Here is a 20,305-nt window from a genome sequence, read left to right as displayed (position 1 = left end):
AACATTGCTCCGTCTTCATAAATAAAATTTTAATAATTTATATTGCTTAGGCTAAAATGTGAAGAATTTTGTTGATAAATTGTTTATCTAGTATATTGACATTATGTCATATATGTTTTTAAAATGACGTAACATGAATACCAGCACAATGAAAATTTATTCCAATAAGAAATAACAAATCTTCAAACTTTATTCATTTTAAGTGAATTAGGAAGAAGCTAATTACACTGATTTGGTTGTATTCATATATTTTATTAAATAATTTGTTATATTTTTTAAGTATTATGACTTGTGAATAAAAAGATGTCGAAATTTTAATGACTCTAGATCTCCGTGTGACGTTATTTATTTACCCTATTTATTTTGAACACAGTTTTTGACTGGTATCATCATTCGTATACGGATATGAATTTCAAACTGTCAAACTGGGAGATCCTGGTACGCGTCCGCTTTGAACCAAGCCCAGCGGGCATCTGATTGAAAGGAGAATTTGACAGATATGGCGGATGTATGGAAATTTTACGAAAGTTTACGTTTACGATTGAATTTCTCTGTAGCCTTTAAGAGGAAAAATAGGAAAAGCCTGATTCGTTGTAGTCCAGTTATCTGGCTTTCGAAATCACTCGATTTTATAGCATGAGCATCGATTTTTTTATACAAATTTTACTAAACGCTGACACTCGTTCATCTCGTTTTAGGTACAACTTTGCATAAGTGTATTTATTATATTGTAATATATTTCAGATTTTCAAGGGTGATTCGTTGTAAACACACTCTTTGGGATAATAATGACATTTATTATAATTTTTTTTATCAAGAGATGTGAACGCTAGCGACTAAACGGTGACTGCCTTTTTCGCTGATTTTGCTCGATGCAGTCTTAAGCGTTAAATATTTCATTTTATGATGTACGAATTTAACATAATAATAACCTTTACCTTGTCAATGCCTTCCGGAGCCTTACGCTCCAGAGGTATAAGCTCCGAATAATCAAAGTACCTACCTAATTATAATAAGTGGTGAACGGTGTTGGTCACACATACTGTATATAGTGTTAAAAATACTTTATATTTAAGCCTTTCTTGTAGTGACTGTTTGTTTACCTAAATAAATTAAAAAAAAAAACGGAGATGACGCGGGCCGTACTTTGTTAATATTTATGACTTTATGAGACATTGTCGTTTGTCACTATTACATACAAAATAGCCAAGGCCGCACTCGGGCCGCAAGTGACAGTTTCACGGGCCGCAGGTTGCCGACCGCTGCTCTAAAGGATTGTGTAATAACCTAATAACTATAGCACCTGTCATCTTAAACCTTGTCTTTTATAAACCAGGTACAAAAATGACTGATTGTCGAAACTTTCCATTTCCAAATTGAAGACTTCCTTTATTTCTTCTTAAAATTTCCGAGAACTTTCACAACCTTTTAATAACTTTCCGCAACTTACATGTGAAAGTTGTGTTTGGGTACCGAGACACCAAATCGCGGCCGTGATATAGATTCTGCCTCTTTCTAACGAAATTAATTAGAAAATGACGAATAACTTATGTCAAGAAAACAGAATAAAGCGACGACATGAATCAAATGGTAATAATAGGTACTTAAAGTATCTGTCACTAGTAAATTCATCATTCTTTGACAATTTCAATATGGCGGTTTGTTTACTTATAGTTAGCAAGTTCCATAGAATGACACTTTAGTGTTTTCCTGTATCTTCTATCGCCAATTGCTCTTCCAGTAGTCATAGGTACTACATACTCTAACACAACAATCTGAGTTGGTTTATCACTTCAGTATCACCTATTTCCTGTTCTTAAGTCTACATCATCAGATCATTTCAATGTCATAATAATAGTGCATTGTCATCGGTCTTTTAGGCCCACTTGCACCCTTCCACAAACCCGTGAAACCCGGGGTTAACCGGTTAAACCTGGAGTTATCATGGTTACCAGTACAATTTGACACTGGTTTGACGGTTTAACCGCTTAATCCTAGGTTAGTGGGATGGTGCAAGTGGGCCTTATACGTATACCAAAGTATTTCGAAAGTAGCTTCCAAGTGTTGATCCACTCATACATACATACTAACACGGTAAGGCAAGATAAATCTTGTTAAAAGAATAAAGCATATCTCTTAAAATAGTTATTGTCGGTAGTATTTCTTGTATCAGATCAACATCTTACAATGTATACTAAATACAAATATAATTCCATAATTTACTACATTTAATAAGGTACATATCAAACCTTCGTACAAAACTAAAAAAATACAATCTTTATAGAAATTCCACAATTTCAGTATAAAATACATCAGCCAAGCCATGTTACTAAGCAAACAAATTAAAAATATTAAAGCTAAGAACATTTTCTCGGTAAACAACGTAATCTAAATATGCTTTAGTCTAAATGCTTACAAATTAAAATAGGACTACAAATAAAATTCTTAATAATTACCGTAACATTCTGTTACAAATGAAGGTCGGCCTTAATCAAGTCTAGTTGTACCTATCTCCTGATTATTTTTAACTCAGTGAAATTAAATTATTTCCTGATGTAGGGTGATTAGTATTTATATTTTCCACCATTCCACATTTTCACGGAAACGCACAAACGTGTCTTGCTGTTTCAGTCAGTTTCGGTACAAAAAGTACTGAGGTTGACTGAAGTAGCATGACAGATACGAACGTTTCCGAGAAAATACGATGGAAAACAATTATGCACTACATCTGTAACCTACCCAATAATCCTGCTTTTCTGACAAATTGGGTAAATCTGTAATTTTAATACCCGGAATAGGATACACAAAGTGCGATCGGTATGTCGGTTGCCTGGCAACCTTTGATATGCAAGCGGCGACTTATCTAACCTAATTGCAGCTACTATTCGAACTAAACTATGTATGTTGTTTTAATTATTTACTCTGAATGTGGAAGTCACAGCTTGTAAAGTACTTTGCTCGCATATTTCCTTTTGAACACGCGCCCTTTCAGCTCTGAAACAAAAGGAAAACTTGAAGTTACACTTACTTGAAATACACTTGAGAGCAATGAAAATGAGTCACTTTCTATAGAAATATCTAGAAATACAAAAAACTGGATAAGGCCGATGTGGTGAAGACCGGCATACATAACATTTTTGGTTTGGAAGACCGTCTTAGGGCAATAAATGTACTCGTATTTTTATCCGTAAGTCGCTCAGACAGTCAGAAAGAAAGAGCTTCGCTCCTTCTGCTCTACCGACCTTCTGTTAAGCCCCCTCCAGACTATGTGCGTGAATCGCGGGCGAAGCCGCGAACGCGAGTGTGGAGTCGATTTCGCTGTCTGCGAAAATCGACGCCACACTTGCGTTCGCGGCTTCGCGCCGCGATTCGCGCACGAGTGTGGAGGGGGCTTTAAGTGGAGTATTTGTACAAACTTAGAGAACAGGCGAAAGAGGTTGTAGACGGTCTCATCCCGTAGATGGGCTTTACCCACATTTACCTAACGTTCTACCATTTTATTATCTGTAATACAGAAATGGAGATTGAAGTGTAAATTTAATATTGAACTCATAAACATAGTACAGGTACTGTTTATTTTATAAAACTTACTTTAAAGCAAAAGTTAAAGGCTTGCTACACGGTCGCCGACAAGCCCCCAGACCGCGTGGCCTTGGCCGGTCCCGGACCGTGTAGACAGTTGTTACCAACAAAATTTGACCAAAACTGACCAAGGACAAACCAAGGTCAGACGGTTAGAAGGCTTGTCGGCGACCGTGTAGCAAGCCTTTTAGTAAAACGTGTTGGTAGTTTTAGGATTAGGAGTTTAATATAAACAAGCCGCGTTCCGGCGTTACCCTAATATTATTATTATTCCGGCTTTAAAATCGCCCGGGAAGGCTTTCGTTTGACCTTACATTTAGGGTTATCAACACAAAACAACATTCACCGTTTATAGGGACAACTTAGCAGGCGTGGCTCACTCCGCGATTACGTCGCTTTGCTACAGGTAGCTAAAAGTACATCCGTTCCACCCACAGACAAAACATCCTCCAGACTGAGCATAGTCGCGCTACCCCCTCTGCCACGCATACGGTAATTTTACTCCATGTTCGAGTCGAAAGTGTCTTTGTGTGACGTCCGTGTATTTGAACGGACCAATCACGGCACGGGACTTCGCTCACCTCGTCCCGCGCACCCCCGCATTTTTGGCATCATCGGTTGCATAAAATAATTGCTCTAAACTCGGTCTAGAGTATTCCTAGTCTATGGTTCCACCCCAATTTCGGGGAAAGCCATAAGCCGCGCGTGGCGATGTCGCCACCTAGCGGCCATATCTATTCTGTGCTGATCGTAACAGACGCGTTTTGTTAGAGAGTGTCTTCTGTAACTAGTACTATTATTTATTCTGTGCACTTAGATAGTTATACGGCAACAATGACCATCCTGTAAACATGATCTTTTTAGGGTTCCGTACCCAAAGGGTAAAACGGGACCCTATTACTAAAACTTCGCTGTCCGTCCGTCCGTCCGTCCGTCCGTCCGTCCGTCCGTCCGTCCGTCCGTCCGTCCGTCCGTCTGTCAGCAGGCTGTATCTCACGAACCGTGATAGCTAGACAGTTGAAATTTTCACAGATGATGTATTTCTGTTGCCGCTATAACAACAAGTACTAAAAACAGAATAAAATAAAGATTTAAATGGGGCTCCCATACAACAAACGTGATTTTTGACCAAAGTTAAGCAACGTCGGGAGGGGTCAGTACTTGGATGGGTGACCGTTTTTTTTGCTTTTTTTTGTTTTTTTTTTTGCATTATGGTACGGAACCCTTCGTGCGCGAGTCCGACTCGCACTTGCCCGGTTTTTTTAAATCTCGACAATATTAAACCATTTGACATTCCTTTCTAGTCATTCGCTTTCGAACCGTAATTCTTATTGTAGAAATACGTTTTTGCTTTTAAGTATGATGACGATTAAGGCATTCACTGCCAGGGGGCGTGGCCTAGGAACAAACTTGTATGACGGTGAACGCACATGTGCGTCGGGGGCAGTGAATGTGTTAACTTACGACGGTTACTTTTACATCAATACTGACAACGCGAAGATACGCAGTCTTTACCATTCAGTGGTCTTCGGGAAGAAACCTTTATACCTACAGAATATGAGTATGAGTATGAGTATGAATACCAAGCGCTCTAAGCCCGTCCGGCAACCTAACTGGAATTCAGGCAACATGCAAGCTCTCTACTGCCGTATTCGAACTTCAAGATATTCACAAGAGACGACACGTACTAGATTCATTCTAGATACGTTATAGTTTAGATACTTATCAACTAGTTCTCTTTTGCAGCGCAATTCGGGCAACCAATGTCACTTTTACGTTAGATAGAGTAAGATATCTATTAGATGTGAATTGGATCTCTTAGTCATATCCTGTGGAAATCGTTCAAGAGTATCTCCAGAATCGCGCAAATGTCAAATTTGACAGGTTAGATCTTAAACATATCGTTATCCTATCTTGGTGATGTCTAAAAGATATCTAATAGATGTCTATTTCAAAATCCGAATCGGGCCCCTAGACATGAGTTTGTGCTTTAGTATGTATTATAATTATATTCTCTTGTTAAGACCTACCCTTCTATGGTCTTAAACAGGTATTTAGGATGTTGTACAAACAGCGACACTCTTTACTGTCCATCGGTGGACCTTATTACAAAAGACATAAGGTCCACGATGGACAGTTAAGTGTGGGCTATGGTACCTACTCTTTGTGATATATTTGTAGTAGATAACATGTAGTGAGTTAACCAGACTAATTCCAATAAGGCATAGTTTCCCTTGTAGTCTGAATCTTTTATTATTTTTTCTACTCCCGTACTTTTATTTGTCATTTAAAGGGTCGTGCACACACCTTTATACCTACCTTATAGTTGTCAAGACAAGTCTTTAGTCTATTCCCCAAAAAAGAACTTGTGCATACACACAGTATCTTTTTGGCGATTTTAAGATACTTCGTGTAATGACCACTTAAAAAATATTGAATGTAATACAGTGTTGCCAACCTTATTACCTATTTTAAATGTCATCTCTGACAAATAAGTGAACCATAGACATGTTTTTTTTTATTTAATTCATTCATTCATTCCTTTCCCGCCCGTACCCTCTATTTTTGCTACTTCTTGGATTAAATTTTTTTTTTAAATTTTCAATTTTATTTCAAAGTATTTAGTGCTTGGTCGTAGAAAAAGTATTGTATGCAACGTTGTTTAACTGAGTCAAAAAATACTCGTGGCATCTTTATTACTCACGCCACTCGCCTTTTTTGACCTCTCTTATACAACGGTTGCATAAAATATTAAAGTGACCGATCCTTTTTATGCAGGTAAGTAGCACGTGCGGTTTTACTTACAATAGACAACGAGTTAGCCGTACCCAGCTTGAAACCTAACGACTATACCTTGCCCTTGTCACCGACGCGGCCGCGAGTATGAGCGGCGACCCTCTCCCTTGCACTCATGGATTTATACCCGACAACCTTCTCACTCGCTCATACAATAACATACCTTGTGTCACCGGCGTGCGGGCCAGGAGTAAGGGTGCGCGGCTACCCTCTCTCTCGCACGCATGGATTTATACCCGACAACCTTCTCACTCGCTCATACAATAACATACCTTGTGTCACCGGCGTGCGGGCCAGGAGTAAGGGTGCGCGGCTACCCTCTCTCTCGCACGCATGGATTTATACCCGACAACCTTCTCACTCGCTCATACAATAACATACCTCGTATCACCGACGCGGCCGCGAGTAAGGATGAGCGGCGACCCTCTCTCTCGCACGCATGGATTTATAGCCGACAACCTTCTCGCTCTCGCTATTACAATAACATACCTTGTGTCACCGACGCGGCCGCGAGTAAGGATGCGCGGCGACCCTCTCCTTTGCACGCATGGATTTATACCCGACAACCTTTTCGCTCGCTCATACAATAACATACCTCGTATCACCGACGCGGCCGCGAGTAAGGATGCGCGGCGACCCTCTCCCTCGCACGCATGGATTTATATCCGACAACCTTCTCGCTCGCTGTTAGTGTTAGTCACGGCACAGGACGGCACATGGAACAATACGTTGTTGTTAGTAACATATAGGTACCCAACCCAATCAATTAAAATCATACAGTATGTAAACTTACTAAAGGCAAAGCGTAAAATGGAGCTGATTTGATAGTATTAAATTATTACAGTTACGAGTGTAAATACAACAGCTTTGAGTGTAAATTTTTGGTTTGTGAACGTGTAAGTATACTCGTAAGTAGGTAGAATGACATCATACCAAGAATTCATTTTTCCCACATGGGCCCATTTAAAAAATCCAGCCTTTATAACATACGCTCTTCCGTCAGTTTACGTACTATACTTGGTCAAGCAAATTTTGTCAGTAGAAAAAGGCGCGAAATTCAAATTTTCTACAGGACAATAATCCTTCGCGCCTACATTTTTTAAATTTCCCGCCTTTTTCTACTGACAAGATTTGCTTGACCATCTATACATACCAATATTACCAATCAAATCTTTACCCATACACAAACCATGTCAACTTACAAATCGTCGGGTAACAACCGAAACGGGCTCATTTTAAGGCAAATTTAAACGGCGTGCGAACTCGCATGCGATTTTAGTTACATTGCGGACTGTTGGTTACGTCCAATTCAACCGACCAATCAAAAACCGCAATGTAATGAAACTCGCATGCGAGTTCGCGCTGCGTCTAATTGAGCCCTTATTAATAGCAAAAAAATCTCGTTTTGGTACTAGTACAGTGTACCGTTCCGAACTTACGTTAGTAATGAAGGAGTTTCGGTAGTGACCTGACGACATAAACATATATACACATATATATAGTTGCATACAACAACACATGACTCGCGACCTTACTGGCTAGATATTAAGGTGCAGAGTGGCGTACCTTGCGTGTTCCTCGTGAGCGGCGTACCATCGCGCGCCAGGCTGGAGCCGAAGCCGGGCGCGCGCGGCGCCGCGGCGCGCCGCAGCGGCAGCGCCTTGCCCACCACCGACTTCACCATAGATACTGTATAACCAAACAATTTAACTTTTTGAACGCCACAAACAGCAATCTGCGAGAAAAGACTACCCATCTCTGTCTAAATAATAGTTCCAAACAGACGTGTAGTCTATCACACGGGCGAGATACTGTCGGTATGCTTTTGTACTATAAGCCTGCAGACGCACCTAACAGTTGAAGAGTTAATAATAATATTATATTGACTCGACGATCATTGTTCCTATAGTCGTGTCAGCGAACGGTCTCATTAGCGAAGAGCGGTCGGTTAGCGAAGAGTCTCGACCAACACCTAGAGAGACTCGCTGGGTGGTTGGATCAAGGGCCAGATGCAGAAGGCGGTAATTTTGGACACGGCGCGTATAGTACGTCGGTTCCTCACTCTGCGGCCCTGACCACCGGCAGCTTGGGCCCTGCCTGGCTGCCGGCGGCACCCTAGGTTAGGTTTTTTTATAATGTGTTTACATGTATTTTTTATTGTTTTTTATGTGCTTTTGTATTCTACTTTTATATTCATGTTATAAACAACCTAACTTATGAAGAAAAATAAATAAATGAGGATATTAATTTCATCTAATTCAAATATAATAGACTATTTATCTATGTGCGACATAAAATTAATATTTACCTTTGTCATTAAAATTAATGGTCCTCTGTACATTTGTCCTGTCCGTCAGCCCTCGCTTCAAATACACAGGTTCATGCTTCACGTTCGGTTTCAAATTAGGCTCCAATTTCGATTTCTTCAACGCCTCCATTTTACCGGCCAACACAAAAGTGGAATTCAAGTCGTTTGGATCTATAACTCCAGCGTTTTCTATATCAGACACCACATCAGCCTCTCGCTTCACCTTTTTAGCCGAGTTCAGGGTTCTAGTCGCATCTAAATTCTCGAAGGAATCATCAATGACTATAGTCTCATTATTGGCCAGCTTTATAGGTGTACCTTTGCGTTTCTTCGGCGATACTTCACGGTTCTCGACATCGGTTAGGTCATCGCTATCCGTGACTATATCTACTGTAGAGTTCAATTTACTCTGCACATCATCTTCGTTAATATTTAGGCAAGAAATAGATTTGAAATGTGGGTCGTTACACTCATTCTCCGTGTCCCAGGATATAGATTTCATAGATTTAGCTTTTTTCATAAGGTCTATGTATTCTGTAGCTAACGCTGGAGGTACTTTATCGTAACCTTTTAGGGTTAGGTAAAGTTTTCTGAGCATGCTGGGCATGTCGCTCATGTATTCTGTGAACATGTTGATTTCCTTGTTCTGTATCCAGAGCAGTTTGTGTCTGAGGTTGTCACTCGCTTTAGTTAATCTTAGATCTCTTTGGAGGATGACTTTGTCTGTGAAGTCTTTTAGGTCTGGGCATTCAGCGGCAGCTTGCTCTAAGATAGTTTGTAACCGTTGCCAGCTCTCGTCGCATTTGGTTTGTGCTGCGAGTATTTTCTCGTCTAAATTTTGAGCCTTTTTCTCGTAACTTTCGGCGGCTCGCTCTTGGCGGGGTATGTCTTCTGTGACCATCTAGACAATGGAATAATCGATTAAATTTCAAACTGTAACTTAATCGTGATTCAAATGGAATAATTATAAATTTAATATTTGATCAGTAAGAAATTTGCTCAATTAAATTTTGAGTTTGATGTAAGTTTTTAACTGGAGTTTATAAAGTAGTTAGAAACTTGTTGGAAAGTAATTCGAGCGTATTTAAAACAAAAATAGTTCGACAGAGGTACAGAATAGAAAGTTAATATTAATTAATTGATGTCCTATCGCTATATCATAATAGGATAATTACTAATGCTGGAATCTAAATTTATTGATATTCGCGGAATTTACTAGTTTCAGGCACTCATAATATCAATTAATCTATTTAACGCGCTTTGAATATAATAATACATCAACTAGGTACAATACCTATTAAGGCTATGCCGTGTAAGGTTTCTATTTAATTTCCAACTGAACAGAAGGCGAGGTAATTGTTAATTGAAGTAGTTAGTAGGTCTTCTATAATCTACAAACCTTGAAATTAGAAGCATAAGTTAATCCTTCAAGCATAAATCACATGGCTAGCACACCTTGTGCTCCACTCGCTCGTGCGATTAGATCAAAGATTCGATGCGTCATTCTCACACGAGTTTCAGGAAAATGTGCTAGCCATCCTGGGGGCCTAGCAAAGATGACAATCGTTGATAGAAAACGTCAATTGAAACATAATGTACGGAAATAGTCAAGTGACTTTTCTCTTTGCTCAATTTGTCATCCAATACATTTTTTCTTTTCGTTTGGAGTTTCTCGATGTACGATTGTCATCTTGACTAGTTTCCATGTAGTAGGGATAAATGTGAAGACCGCTGTACTGAACACTGTTTTCAGCACACAAATACGAGAGTATGACAAAATCTACATACTTAAGCAGAAATGATAAAACGGTAAATAAGTAGTAGGCATATAAGCACTCACCAGTTCAATGGCCTCGTTGGAGGATCTATGCGCCAAGTCGGCTACGTGCGTGAAAGCGCGCGAGCGCAGACGGTGCCGCAGCGCTAGCACCTTGCCTGTACACACATTAATAATATTGCGATCAGCTTTATCAAAAAAAATCAAACAACTAAGGCCCATTGAAATATCTTATAGAGCATAAAATTTATTATGGCTCGGCCCTTTCAAAACATTAGGTCTCTTAATTGAATGAAAAAATCCATCGAGTGTAGAGGAGAACAACCAAACACACAAATATAATAAGCATTTTTGTCAAAACTGGAACGGAGACGCACCATCGCTCGCGCCTCGCGCTCGCTTTATAATTATGTTCTTAAAAGCTAATAATCGCCTTTGTACTAATGATGTGTGCTCTTTCATGTTTTATGTTTCATTTTGTACAATAAAGTATTTTACTACTACTACTACTGCTAATCACTTCAAATTTCTGTCAATCTCTCTGAAAAGCAGAGGTTGACGTCAAGATACACTCGGCGTCAAAAAAATCGCACCTCAGCAAAAATTCGTTTCAAGCAAATATAGCTCTTATCTAATGCATTGTACCCTGCCAATATTGGTATCATTTGAAAGCGCAATTAATGAACTTTAAAAAAATAAATCGTCATTGTCCGTAAAAACTACCATCGCCGAACATAGGCGTTTTGTTTCAAAAAGGGCCGAGATCCAATTTTAATCGGTTCGTTGTTGTGCAATCCGGGACGTGTATAAAATTTAAGTTAAAGGTTAGTTATGGGTCATTCGCTCTCCAGAGCTCACTGAGGTCACTAATGAACCGTTCCAGCAAGAAAAAACCCTTGGACATGGATACTAGGCCAGAAGGAGCAGCTCAAGAGGTGGCACTGCTGCAAACGACACTATGGCAGTAAGAAGCTGCTGAAAGATTTAACATAAGCGGTTTCCGAGTGCGTCGCGTCTTGCTGGGGTTCCAGGTGACTGGTGGTTACATCAGGAGGCCTGGACCTGGAACACAACACTGCTCTTCCGCTAGAGACAACCGGTACATTGTATCGAAGTCTTTGCAGAACCGTTTCTCCGAGGCTGTTGAGATGCAGCAGCAGCTCAAAGAACAGCAGTAAGCATCTCTACGATTGAAAGAAAGCTGGAAGAGAAGAGGATGTTGCCCCGTAGAGCTGCTACAGGCCCCCAATTAAAGCAAGAGCATCGAATAGTCAGGAGGCAATTTTGCCGACTACACGAAAATTTGACGTTTGAACAATAGAGGAATGACGTTCTTTTCCGACGAGACGAGGGTGTGCACTGAAGAAACCGTTTGCTAAGGGGACGGATCTCGCATGTTCTGGGGCGGCATTTCGATCGACGAGTAAACTGATCAATTTCTGTGTTCCTGTGCATTTCCCGCACTGAAGGTGGTCACATCCAGAGATCCCTGACTACTCGTCGTTACATAACGGAGTTCTTGGAGGAGCAAGTGATCCCATATGATGGTTTTGTTGGACCCAACTTCCAGTTTATGCATGACAACGCCCGCTGTCACACTGCGTTGTTTGTGTGACACTAACTGTGGGAGGTTGGGATCACCGTAATGGAGTGGCCAGCAAGGAGCCCTGACCTGAATTCAATCGAACATCACTAGGATCAGCTAAAACGGCGGGTTCGGTCGCCTGATCCTGCTCCTGCCACTATCGACAGTCTTCAAAACGCCATTATTGAGGTGTGGAATAATTTTCCTCAAAAACGCATCGTGGCACTCATGACAGTCATGACTGATCACATGGAAGCTACTCGGAGGGCAAGAGAAGGCAGCACTAGGTTTTAAGTTTAGTTTTAAGTAGATTTTTTCTGTATCTGTTGATTTTGTAGTGTTTTCATTCTTTGCAATTTTAACTTAAATACACGTTGATTCGTTTTTCCTGAAAATTTTCTTTTTGTATGGGATAGTTCGTCCATTTTAGGACATTTTCCAATAGAGGGTTTCATAACCTTTCAAATAAGGCCACATAGTCTTATCTTGCCTTATATAATATAAGGTTTAAAACCGCTTGAAAGAAAAAAGTTAAGATGTGCGATTTTTTTGACGCCGAGTGTATAAAACTTAACCAGGCGTGTCTCACTCCGCGATTTCGTCGCTTTGCTACAGGTAGCTAAAAGTGCATCCGTTCGGCCCCAATTTTGGGGTTTGCCATAAGCCGCGCGTGGCGCTGTCGCCACCTAGCGGCCATATCTGTGCTGATCGTAACAGAGGCGTTTTGTTAGAGAGTGAGTCTTCTGTACTTAGTACTATTATTTATTTATTCTGTGACTTAACCAAATATTGTGTGCCATGTGGCAGAAAAATCTTACCCCTTGTTCGCAGGCCTAGTAGATGCATCTCGCAAGCGACGTGCAACTTCTCTCCTTCCAGGATACGACGGCGCCACTCCGCTCGTGCTGTTGTGAAAAATGTATAAACGCTTCAATTTTTATTTCTACACTCTGGTAACGCTAGGTTTGCACAAACTTGGCAAGTGTTTGGGAGTGACTTGACGTTGCACTTGGTGAAAAACTGTGGAAAAAGTGTTATTTCTAGAGATGCAACGGATAGTTGTTTGGCCGGATACCGGATATCGGATATTCGGCCGGATATATTCGGATAGGCCGGATACCTGATAGTAACCGGATATCCGGTGCATCTCTAGTTATTTTATTTCACGGCAGTAACAACTGATTTTACCACTTATACTGGGTCAAGCAAATCTTGTCAGTAGCAAACGGCGGCAAATTTGAAAAATCGCGGGTTAGCAACACTGTGTTCGAATAATTCGAAAATCGCGTGTCATCTGTGTTTTATCTGTGGAATGTGGACCGCGAATGACAGCCTTCATCTTTGTTTACATTCTGAATCGATTCTATTTCAAGAGATATTTCTGCTGTTAAATACGAATATATTAAATAAGATTATGGTTAATCAAAGCTAAGGTGCCTACAATGCCTACAGTGCCAACTGAAAAATCTAATAAAATATTGAAATCCAGTAGGACATCTACCTGCTGAAACAATGTTTTTATTCATATATTCTTGTTTAACGGCATAATCCACTTTTAATTTTATATTGATATCTTCAAATTAGTTAATATTTTTATCAACATCACACACCGCTTTTAAATTGTCCGTCTATATCTGTTAATCACAATTTCAAACATTTTCAATACAGAAATCCGCGAGTGACAATTTGAATTGACGTACGTACTTAATAGGGCGCGCTTAGCGGAAAAAAAAGTTTTGGTTCGATGTAAATTGTACATTGCTGTTTTTCTTAGCGCAATACTACTCTTTGAGTGTTGCCCTACTTTAGTTTGCTTTACATTGCTACTGACAAGATTTGCTAGACGCACTATAGTTACCAATTTGACAATAGAAATGGCGCGAAATTCCAACTCTGTGGAAAAGCGACCCTTCGCGCCTATTTTCAAATTAGGGTCTCCCCTAATATATCGACGCGCATTCGGCAAAAGCCGATAGGAAAAAGCTTTATGTCCGCGCAATAAGAGCGAAAAAGTCGTCGTTTGGCTCGGCTCGCGACGGCCGACGACGCCGGACGCGTCGACCGGTTTTTCGCTCTTATTGCGCGGACATAAAGCTTTTTCCTATCGGCTTTTGCCGAATGCGCGTCGATATATTTGGGGAGACCCTTAGCGACATGTTCTGTTCCTAATGACATGGCCTGCTTAGATTTTGAAAACTTTTGTACACTTTTAGAATTGTGTCTGTATGACGAATATGTATTTTTTGCATAAATTCGATTTATGTAATTCTTAATAACTAAAACAATGTATGTGATGAAAAACATTATGTGTAACACAAGAAATAATATTTCAAACTTTAGGTTATATGTGACATCCCACGGGTAAAGGTGCCTTATGGCGGTTGGCGCTTACGCTATTATTAACGCCGCTCCAATATTATTGCGGCGCTATGCGACGTAAGCGCCAGCCGCCATAAGGTACCTTTTGCCGTGGAATGTCACATATAGGGTATAGGGACGTAGGGTAGTTTTTATCAATCATCATTATCATACCACGCAGGTGAAGTTGCAAGCAGAACTAGTATCAAAATAAGTACAATACAACACTAACACTGAGAAAGCTTAAATAGCGTAGTTTTACCTTTCTCCTTAGCCAAGTTGGGCTGCTCCTTAACTACTGGAGGTGCCACACTACTTAACGACAGCTTGGCCTCCAACTCCTTAACTTTCCTCTTCAATTCTTCCACTGTCTTCACGTACTGCGAGAGTTTCATGTCGCCGTCCACTACGTTCTTCTTGATGCTTAGCTGTTGACAAAGTCTTTAGTAAATAACTAGTATACTTAGTTCTTTTTACTCTACATATGAATTTTAATACCGATAAGTACTTTATGCAGTTGGCAAAAGGGACCTTTTGATTTGGAAAGCCACATTGTAATTTCTTTCTGTGTGATGTTAGCATCCTATGATACTTACCTATTATCACCTATATCCTATATGATACCGTCTAGTGTAAGCATACTTGAAGCCGCGCAAAATGTATGGAAACGCGCGCGAGAACGCAACTTGTACTATAGTTCGTTTTTCTCCACATCAAGATTGTATACCTTATTTCTAATGCTAAAAAACGAACTATAGCAGGTCTGGAGTGTTAGGCCTGGTTTTCTTGAATCATTACCAGTTTTTGTATTTACTTACCTGTATCTTATTGGCGCGCGCAGCGTACTTGAGCGTGTTATAGGTGTCTTCATAACTCGCGGCGGCGGGGGAGATGTTTGCAATCATCACAGTTTTGCAGTTGCCGCCGAGACTGTCCTTTAGGAGGCGCGTGAGCTTTGAGTCTCTGTAACAGCATACAACATATTAAATTAGTTAAAAATTTATCCAATCCCTCAACACACAGGGGTATAAGTTTGCCAAGCGAAAAGTCACCGTAACATATTAATTTTAGGCTACAATTTTGATTCTCATGAACTGAATTTTTATCAGATGGCAATGGCAGATACTGTTGTCTAAAGACGCAACTGGCTGAGAGCGCTGGTGGCCTAACGGTAAGAGCGTGCGACTTGCAATCCGGAGGTCGCGGGTTCAAACCCCGGCTCGTACCAATGAGTTTTTCGGAACTTATGTACGAAATATCATTTGATATTTACCAGTCGCTTTTCGGTGAAGGAAAACATCGTGAGGAAACCTGCATACATCTGCGAAGAAATTCTAAGGTGTATGTGAAGTCCCCAATCCGCATTGGGCTAGCGTGGGGACTATAGCCCAAGCCCTCTCTCGCTCGAGAGGAGGCCTATGCCCAGCAGTGGGACGTATATGTATAGGCTGAGATGATGATGATGATGAAAGACGCAACTTGGACTCAGCTTGTTATCCCGCCCATGTGCCGGCGGTCAATGCCACTGTGCGAGCGTGATACCAATATAATTATACTTGTGCGATAGAGATAGAAAATGGCGGGTCTATGTACGAAATTCTTCGTGCATAGCGTCAGTGTTGGCCAAACGCTAACTGCAATTGACCATTAACCAGTACAAATTAATCGGTAACAGACAGATACAGTCGACGGTTCAATTTGTACTGGTTAATGGTCAAGAATATTCAATTGCATTCACGTTTCGGCAAACACTGCATAGCGTCCATACTTTAAATATAATATTGTCGGGTGACAAGCAAAATTCACTAAGTACTATCAAAAAATTAAAGTAACAATGCACTTTATTACACTTGTAACACGGTTTATTGTCCAATAATTTCCATGGTGTTAGTTAGTGACTTTTGCTTTACCCGACGATATATGTCACCTGTAAGGTATGTAGCTGCTCCCGTCAGCAAGCTTGTTGATGCAGTTCCCCAGCGACAGTAAACTCCGGTTGATATTAGCGCCCTCTTTGAAACGCTCGCCGCTGCAGCCTGTGGCGGACGCCCGCTCGCTGCCCGCCAAATCAATCATGGAGAGTTTTACGACGCGGGCTTGGCCGCTGGTCTTGTACCGCATTTTTATGTACACCTGAAAGATATATACTATGTTAGATAAATCTGATATTTACTTTCATTGCTTATGGGTATAAGGGTCACCTCATGTGATCATCAATAGGCGGGTCCACACAGAGCGAAATGACATCGTGCAACTAATAATGACGACGCTCTGTCGAGGGTAACGCGCGCGCTGCCTCAGCCGGGGCACCTCTACATTGGCAGTTTGCCGCGCGAGGAAATTTCCTCGCGACGTTGCTCGCTCTGTGATCTGGTATGGACCTGCCTATTGATGAGCAATTTTATCAAACTCTTTTTTTTAGCTGCAAACGTGAGCCAGCCTCCGATTGCCCATGGGTCTTCTTGCAAAACCTTACAACTACTGGAGAAACCCTGGGGTGCCTGACTGCAAAAAACCCTAGACTAGAAAAATACCTGAAACACTGCACAACTCCACAAGCTCTCTGCATTAGCGTCAGTGGGGTGCTGGGTTCTGTTCTTGATCCCATTCTCCTGCATATTCAGCAGGTCCCGGTCCTTGTTGATGTTCTAAACCCTGATGATGATATCCTGTTATCCCTCATCAGGGACATAGGGCTCTCAGAAGGGATTTTCAATTCTCGCAGTCCAGCGCAGCCTCCTCCAGCTCCGCCCAGCTGAGGCCAACTGGTTCTAAGCCCTAGACTAGAAAAAATACCTGGAAAACAGCATGACTCCTCGAGCTCTCTGCATTAGCGTCAGTTGGGTGCTGAGTTCTATTCTTGTTTCCGTTCTCCAGCATATTCAGCAGCTCCCGGGCAGTGTTGATGTTCTCTAGCGTCATGCCGGCCACCATCACTCCGTACTTTGAGTCTTCTCGGAGTTGGAGAGGGGTTTTGGAGGGTTTGAGCAGGTCAAACACATTTTCATTGTAGACCTGAGAACATATTATTATGTTTTATTTATAGATATTCTGAATTATGATTGAGATGGTAAGTTGGCTCATGGATAATGAATAACATTAACATCAGAAGTTATTTTGTAACATTTATAATATACTAGAGAAACACCCCCACTTTGCATGGGTTAACAAATTCCTCAAGAATCACTCTATTGATGCGTGAAAACCGCATGAAAATCTATTCAGTAGTTTTTGATTTATTTTGCACGCGGCGGGAGATGAAATACAAAATTGTGTTGTCACACATTGCCTCTTAAAAGTCCTAAAAATTCTGCATAAGAAAAGAATACAAAATGATATAGGATGTGTTACCTATAGGGTGTGGGTAAAGATAAAGGGTTAAAGTTGTTTATGTAATTTAACACAGATGACTGTGAATCAGCTTACTAGCTGAAACAGCAATTGAATTTAGTTCATCTAGTTTGTGTCACTTTTAAAGCGAGGTTTAGACTAGCAAGAACTTGCATGCAATTTTTGTAATCTGTTTTGTGATTAGTGCTTGATTTTATTCCCTTGTAAAAAACATTAATTAAACTTTAAAATTACTTACTTCAATATAAGAAACACCAATGTCAAATTCTCTCTCCTTTTCAAAGGAATGTATAGTGTAGAAGAGGTGTTCCATAGTCAGGTATGTTATCCCCGGGTTCTCCTTACTGCCTATCATTGTGAAGGTCTTGCCCGCTCCCGTCGCGCCGTACACGAACACTGAACAGTTGTACCCCTCCATCAGTGACGCCAAAACATCTTTGGTAGTCAACTCAAAAATATCCTTATTAGTAGCTGTCTGGCCACAAACATTGTCAAATACAAACTTCAACTCCTTATTCACTCGCCGTAACACATTCTTTGTTGGCTGCTGGACGCCTTGGTAGAAAAACGGACGCATTTCTTCCTTGGGATCAAAAACCAACATAGTATCGTCGACAACATCGACCACCACACGGTTGTTTGCCGCTTTTTCCCTTTCGTTCAAAGGCCGGACGCGAACCACCACTTTTATATTAGCTGCCATGTTCAGAGTAGATCCACACTTTGAGGGCAAAGCACCAGACTTTGACTTTGCCCCGATCAACGGAGCAGCTCGAACCATTTTCATCTCAACACATCTATCATCAATATAATGAAATTACACTGTTTCTGGACTCTGCGATTAATATTTTCAACTTGGTTTCCAGTCATATGACATTCAATGAAGCTGAATTATTACTTTAATTAAAAGTTATTGAAAAATAGTTCGTAAACAGTCAATAAGTCAACGACTAAACAGCGTGCACTATGTAACCGTCAAGATTCAAATTTTGAACTGACAGTGAAGGGAACGCGATTAGGGTTACCAGATGACAGGAATTTTCCTGACATGTCGGGAATTTTGACCTTTTGTCAGGAATGGGGACGGAACACGAAAATGCCAGGAATTATAAAGTACCATTTTATTTAGGTACTTAAATTAATCCAAAAACATTGTAAAAAACATATACAATGAGATCCACTCAACTTATCAATAACTTCGTAATTATTAATTAACAAATCTGCTACCAGCTAGACCCCCCCCCCCCCCGGTCGTCATCGTCGTCAAAAATATGAATGTCAGGAAAAATATTCGGAAAACAGGAATTTTGACAGGAAATTCTACATTTGTATCTGGTAACCCTAAACGCGATGCGCTCCGTTTCACGTGCGACAGCACAGACATGGCATTTTCTGATAGAAACATTATGTTTCATGCTTTCATGCGTTATTATAATAGTACTTACTGAATTTTGCTTGCGAGTGACCAAATTAAATTTTATTAATTAAAATACATGATTTTGAACACAACATCAATAATATAATATTCATCATTCGTCGGTCACGCAAGCGCCATCTATCAATAAAGAATTCCGTCTATTCAATTTTCTTCTACGAAAGGAACGCTTCGCTCGCACGGCTCGCAAATGTACAACACAGTAAGTACAAAGTAACATTATTATTATATTATGTGAAACTCCCTAACAGGGTACAGGTACGGTTGTAGCAAATTAGTTTTTATATTAAGTTACTTCCCCAGTTGAAAGTGACGCCTGTGATTTCACAATAGCAAAAAAGAACCAGCAAGTATTTTTTTATAATAAATACCTAAACCTCGACGGCGTTGGCGAGACGACCTCGATCACCTCGATGCCGTGCCATTGACAGGAACTGGTGGGAGACGGATCAAGACCGGGATAGGTACATGGAAAGGGAGGCCTTTACCCAGCCAGTGGGACACTCTGCATGGGCTCATATATAAATAATAATAAATAATACAAACAATATTTAACTACCCTGGCGCTTTATGTAAGTACTAGTCCATCGCGTGACGATCGATGTTGGTTTTTTGTCAACATCAAAGGCTGCATTTTGATAGTAAACAAAACACCTGAACTTTATTACAGTCACACTTGACACACTTTGTTCATTAATACCTACCTAGGGGCTCTTTCCTACTGAACATCCCGTTTTTTGCGAGTAGGTGCGAGAGAGGTACCTACAGTTTTCTGCAGATTCCAGCTGCTAACTTCTGCGGTTCTACAAGGAGAAGTACACAACGTAGTGATTATATTCTCTTTGGTACACGAGCATTGCGTTTGCGGGATACCTACATTTTTCATGCTACTACCTATCTAAAACGGGATCCTGCAGAAAACCCGCCAAAAACGCGATGATCAGTGGGAAAGAGCCCTAATATGCATTTACTTAGTCAGTGTTTGGCTTGTAAAACACCGCAATCAATGTGCATTTTATATTTTAAAGGTGATAAAACAAGTTATAGCGAAATCTTTTTGATTGCCTCCGCTTGCTAGTTTTAGCTTGAGCAAAAAAACGCAATCAAATTGGT

General features: G+C 40.6%; 1 protein-coding gene across 2 annotated transcripts; it reads right to left on the bottom strand.

Moving 5' to 3' along the window:
• Window positions 1-6,650: 6,650 nt before the first annotated feature.
• On the bottom strand, window positions 6,651-18,717 carry LOC134665705 (kinesin-like protein KIF18A). Of its 2 annotated transcripts, none has more exons than XM_063522664.1 (10): window positions 17,996-18,717; window positions 17,203-17,421; window positions 16,334-16,539; window positions 15,225-15,369; window positions 14,669-14,834; window positions 12,867-12,953; window positions 10,527-10,621; window positions 8,687-9,587; window positions 7,945-8,067; window positions 6,651-6,742 (listed from the first exon to the last, which is right to left on the bottom strand). In XM_063522664.1, exons 1-10 carry the CDS (start codon window positions 18,542-18,544, stop codon window positions 6,657-6,659), a joined length of 2,577 nt encoding a protein of 858 aa, XP_063378734.1. In that variant the 5' UTR covers window positions 18,545-18,717; the 3' UTR covers window positions 6,651-6,656. The 2 variants fall into 2 exon arrangements, with proteins under 2 accessions (XP_063378734.1, XP_063378735.1); XM_063522665.1 differs by lacking the exon at window positions 6,651-6,742 and adding an exon at window positions 6,974-7,062.
• Between the last annotated feature and the right edge of the window lie 1,588 nt (window positions 18,718-20,305).

Source organism: Cydia fagiglandana, chromosome 7, assembly GCF_963556715.1.
Source record: "Cydia fagiglandana chromosome 7, ilCydFagi1.1, whole genome shotgun sequence".
Lineage (NCBI taxonomy): Eukaryota > Metazoa > Arthropoda > Insecta > Lepidoptera > Tortricidae > Cydia > Cydia fagiglandana.
Note: the sequence above shows the minus strand (reverse complement) of the source record. Positions and strands in the feature narration are given on the sequence as shown.

What these genes read in the sequence shown, in the direction of transcription:
- LOC134665705 (XM_063522664.1), bottom strand. Translation starts at nt 18,544, where the DNA reads ATGAAAATGGTTCGAGCTGCTCCGTTGATCGGGGCAAAGTCAAAGTCT. An exon ending in AGCAGCTACATACCTTACAG is followed by an intron (nt 15,370 to 16,333) that starts GTGACATATATC and finishes ATGCTGTTACAG; the next exon opens with AGACTCAAAGCTCACGCGCC. An exon ending in CCAACGAGGCCATTGAACTG is followed by an intron (nt 9,588 to 10,526) that starts GTGAGTGCTTAT and finishes TCCATTGTCTAG; the next exon opens with ATGGTCACAGAAGACATACC.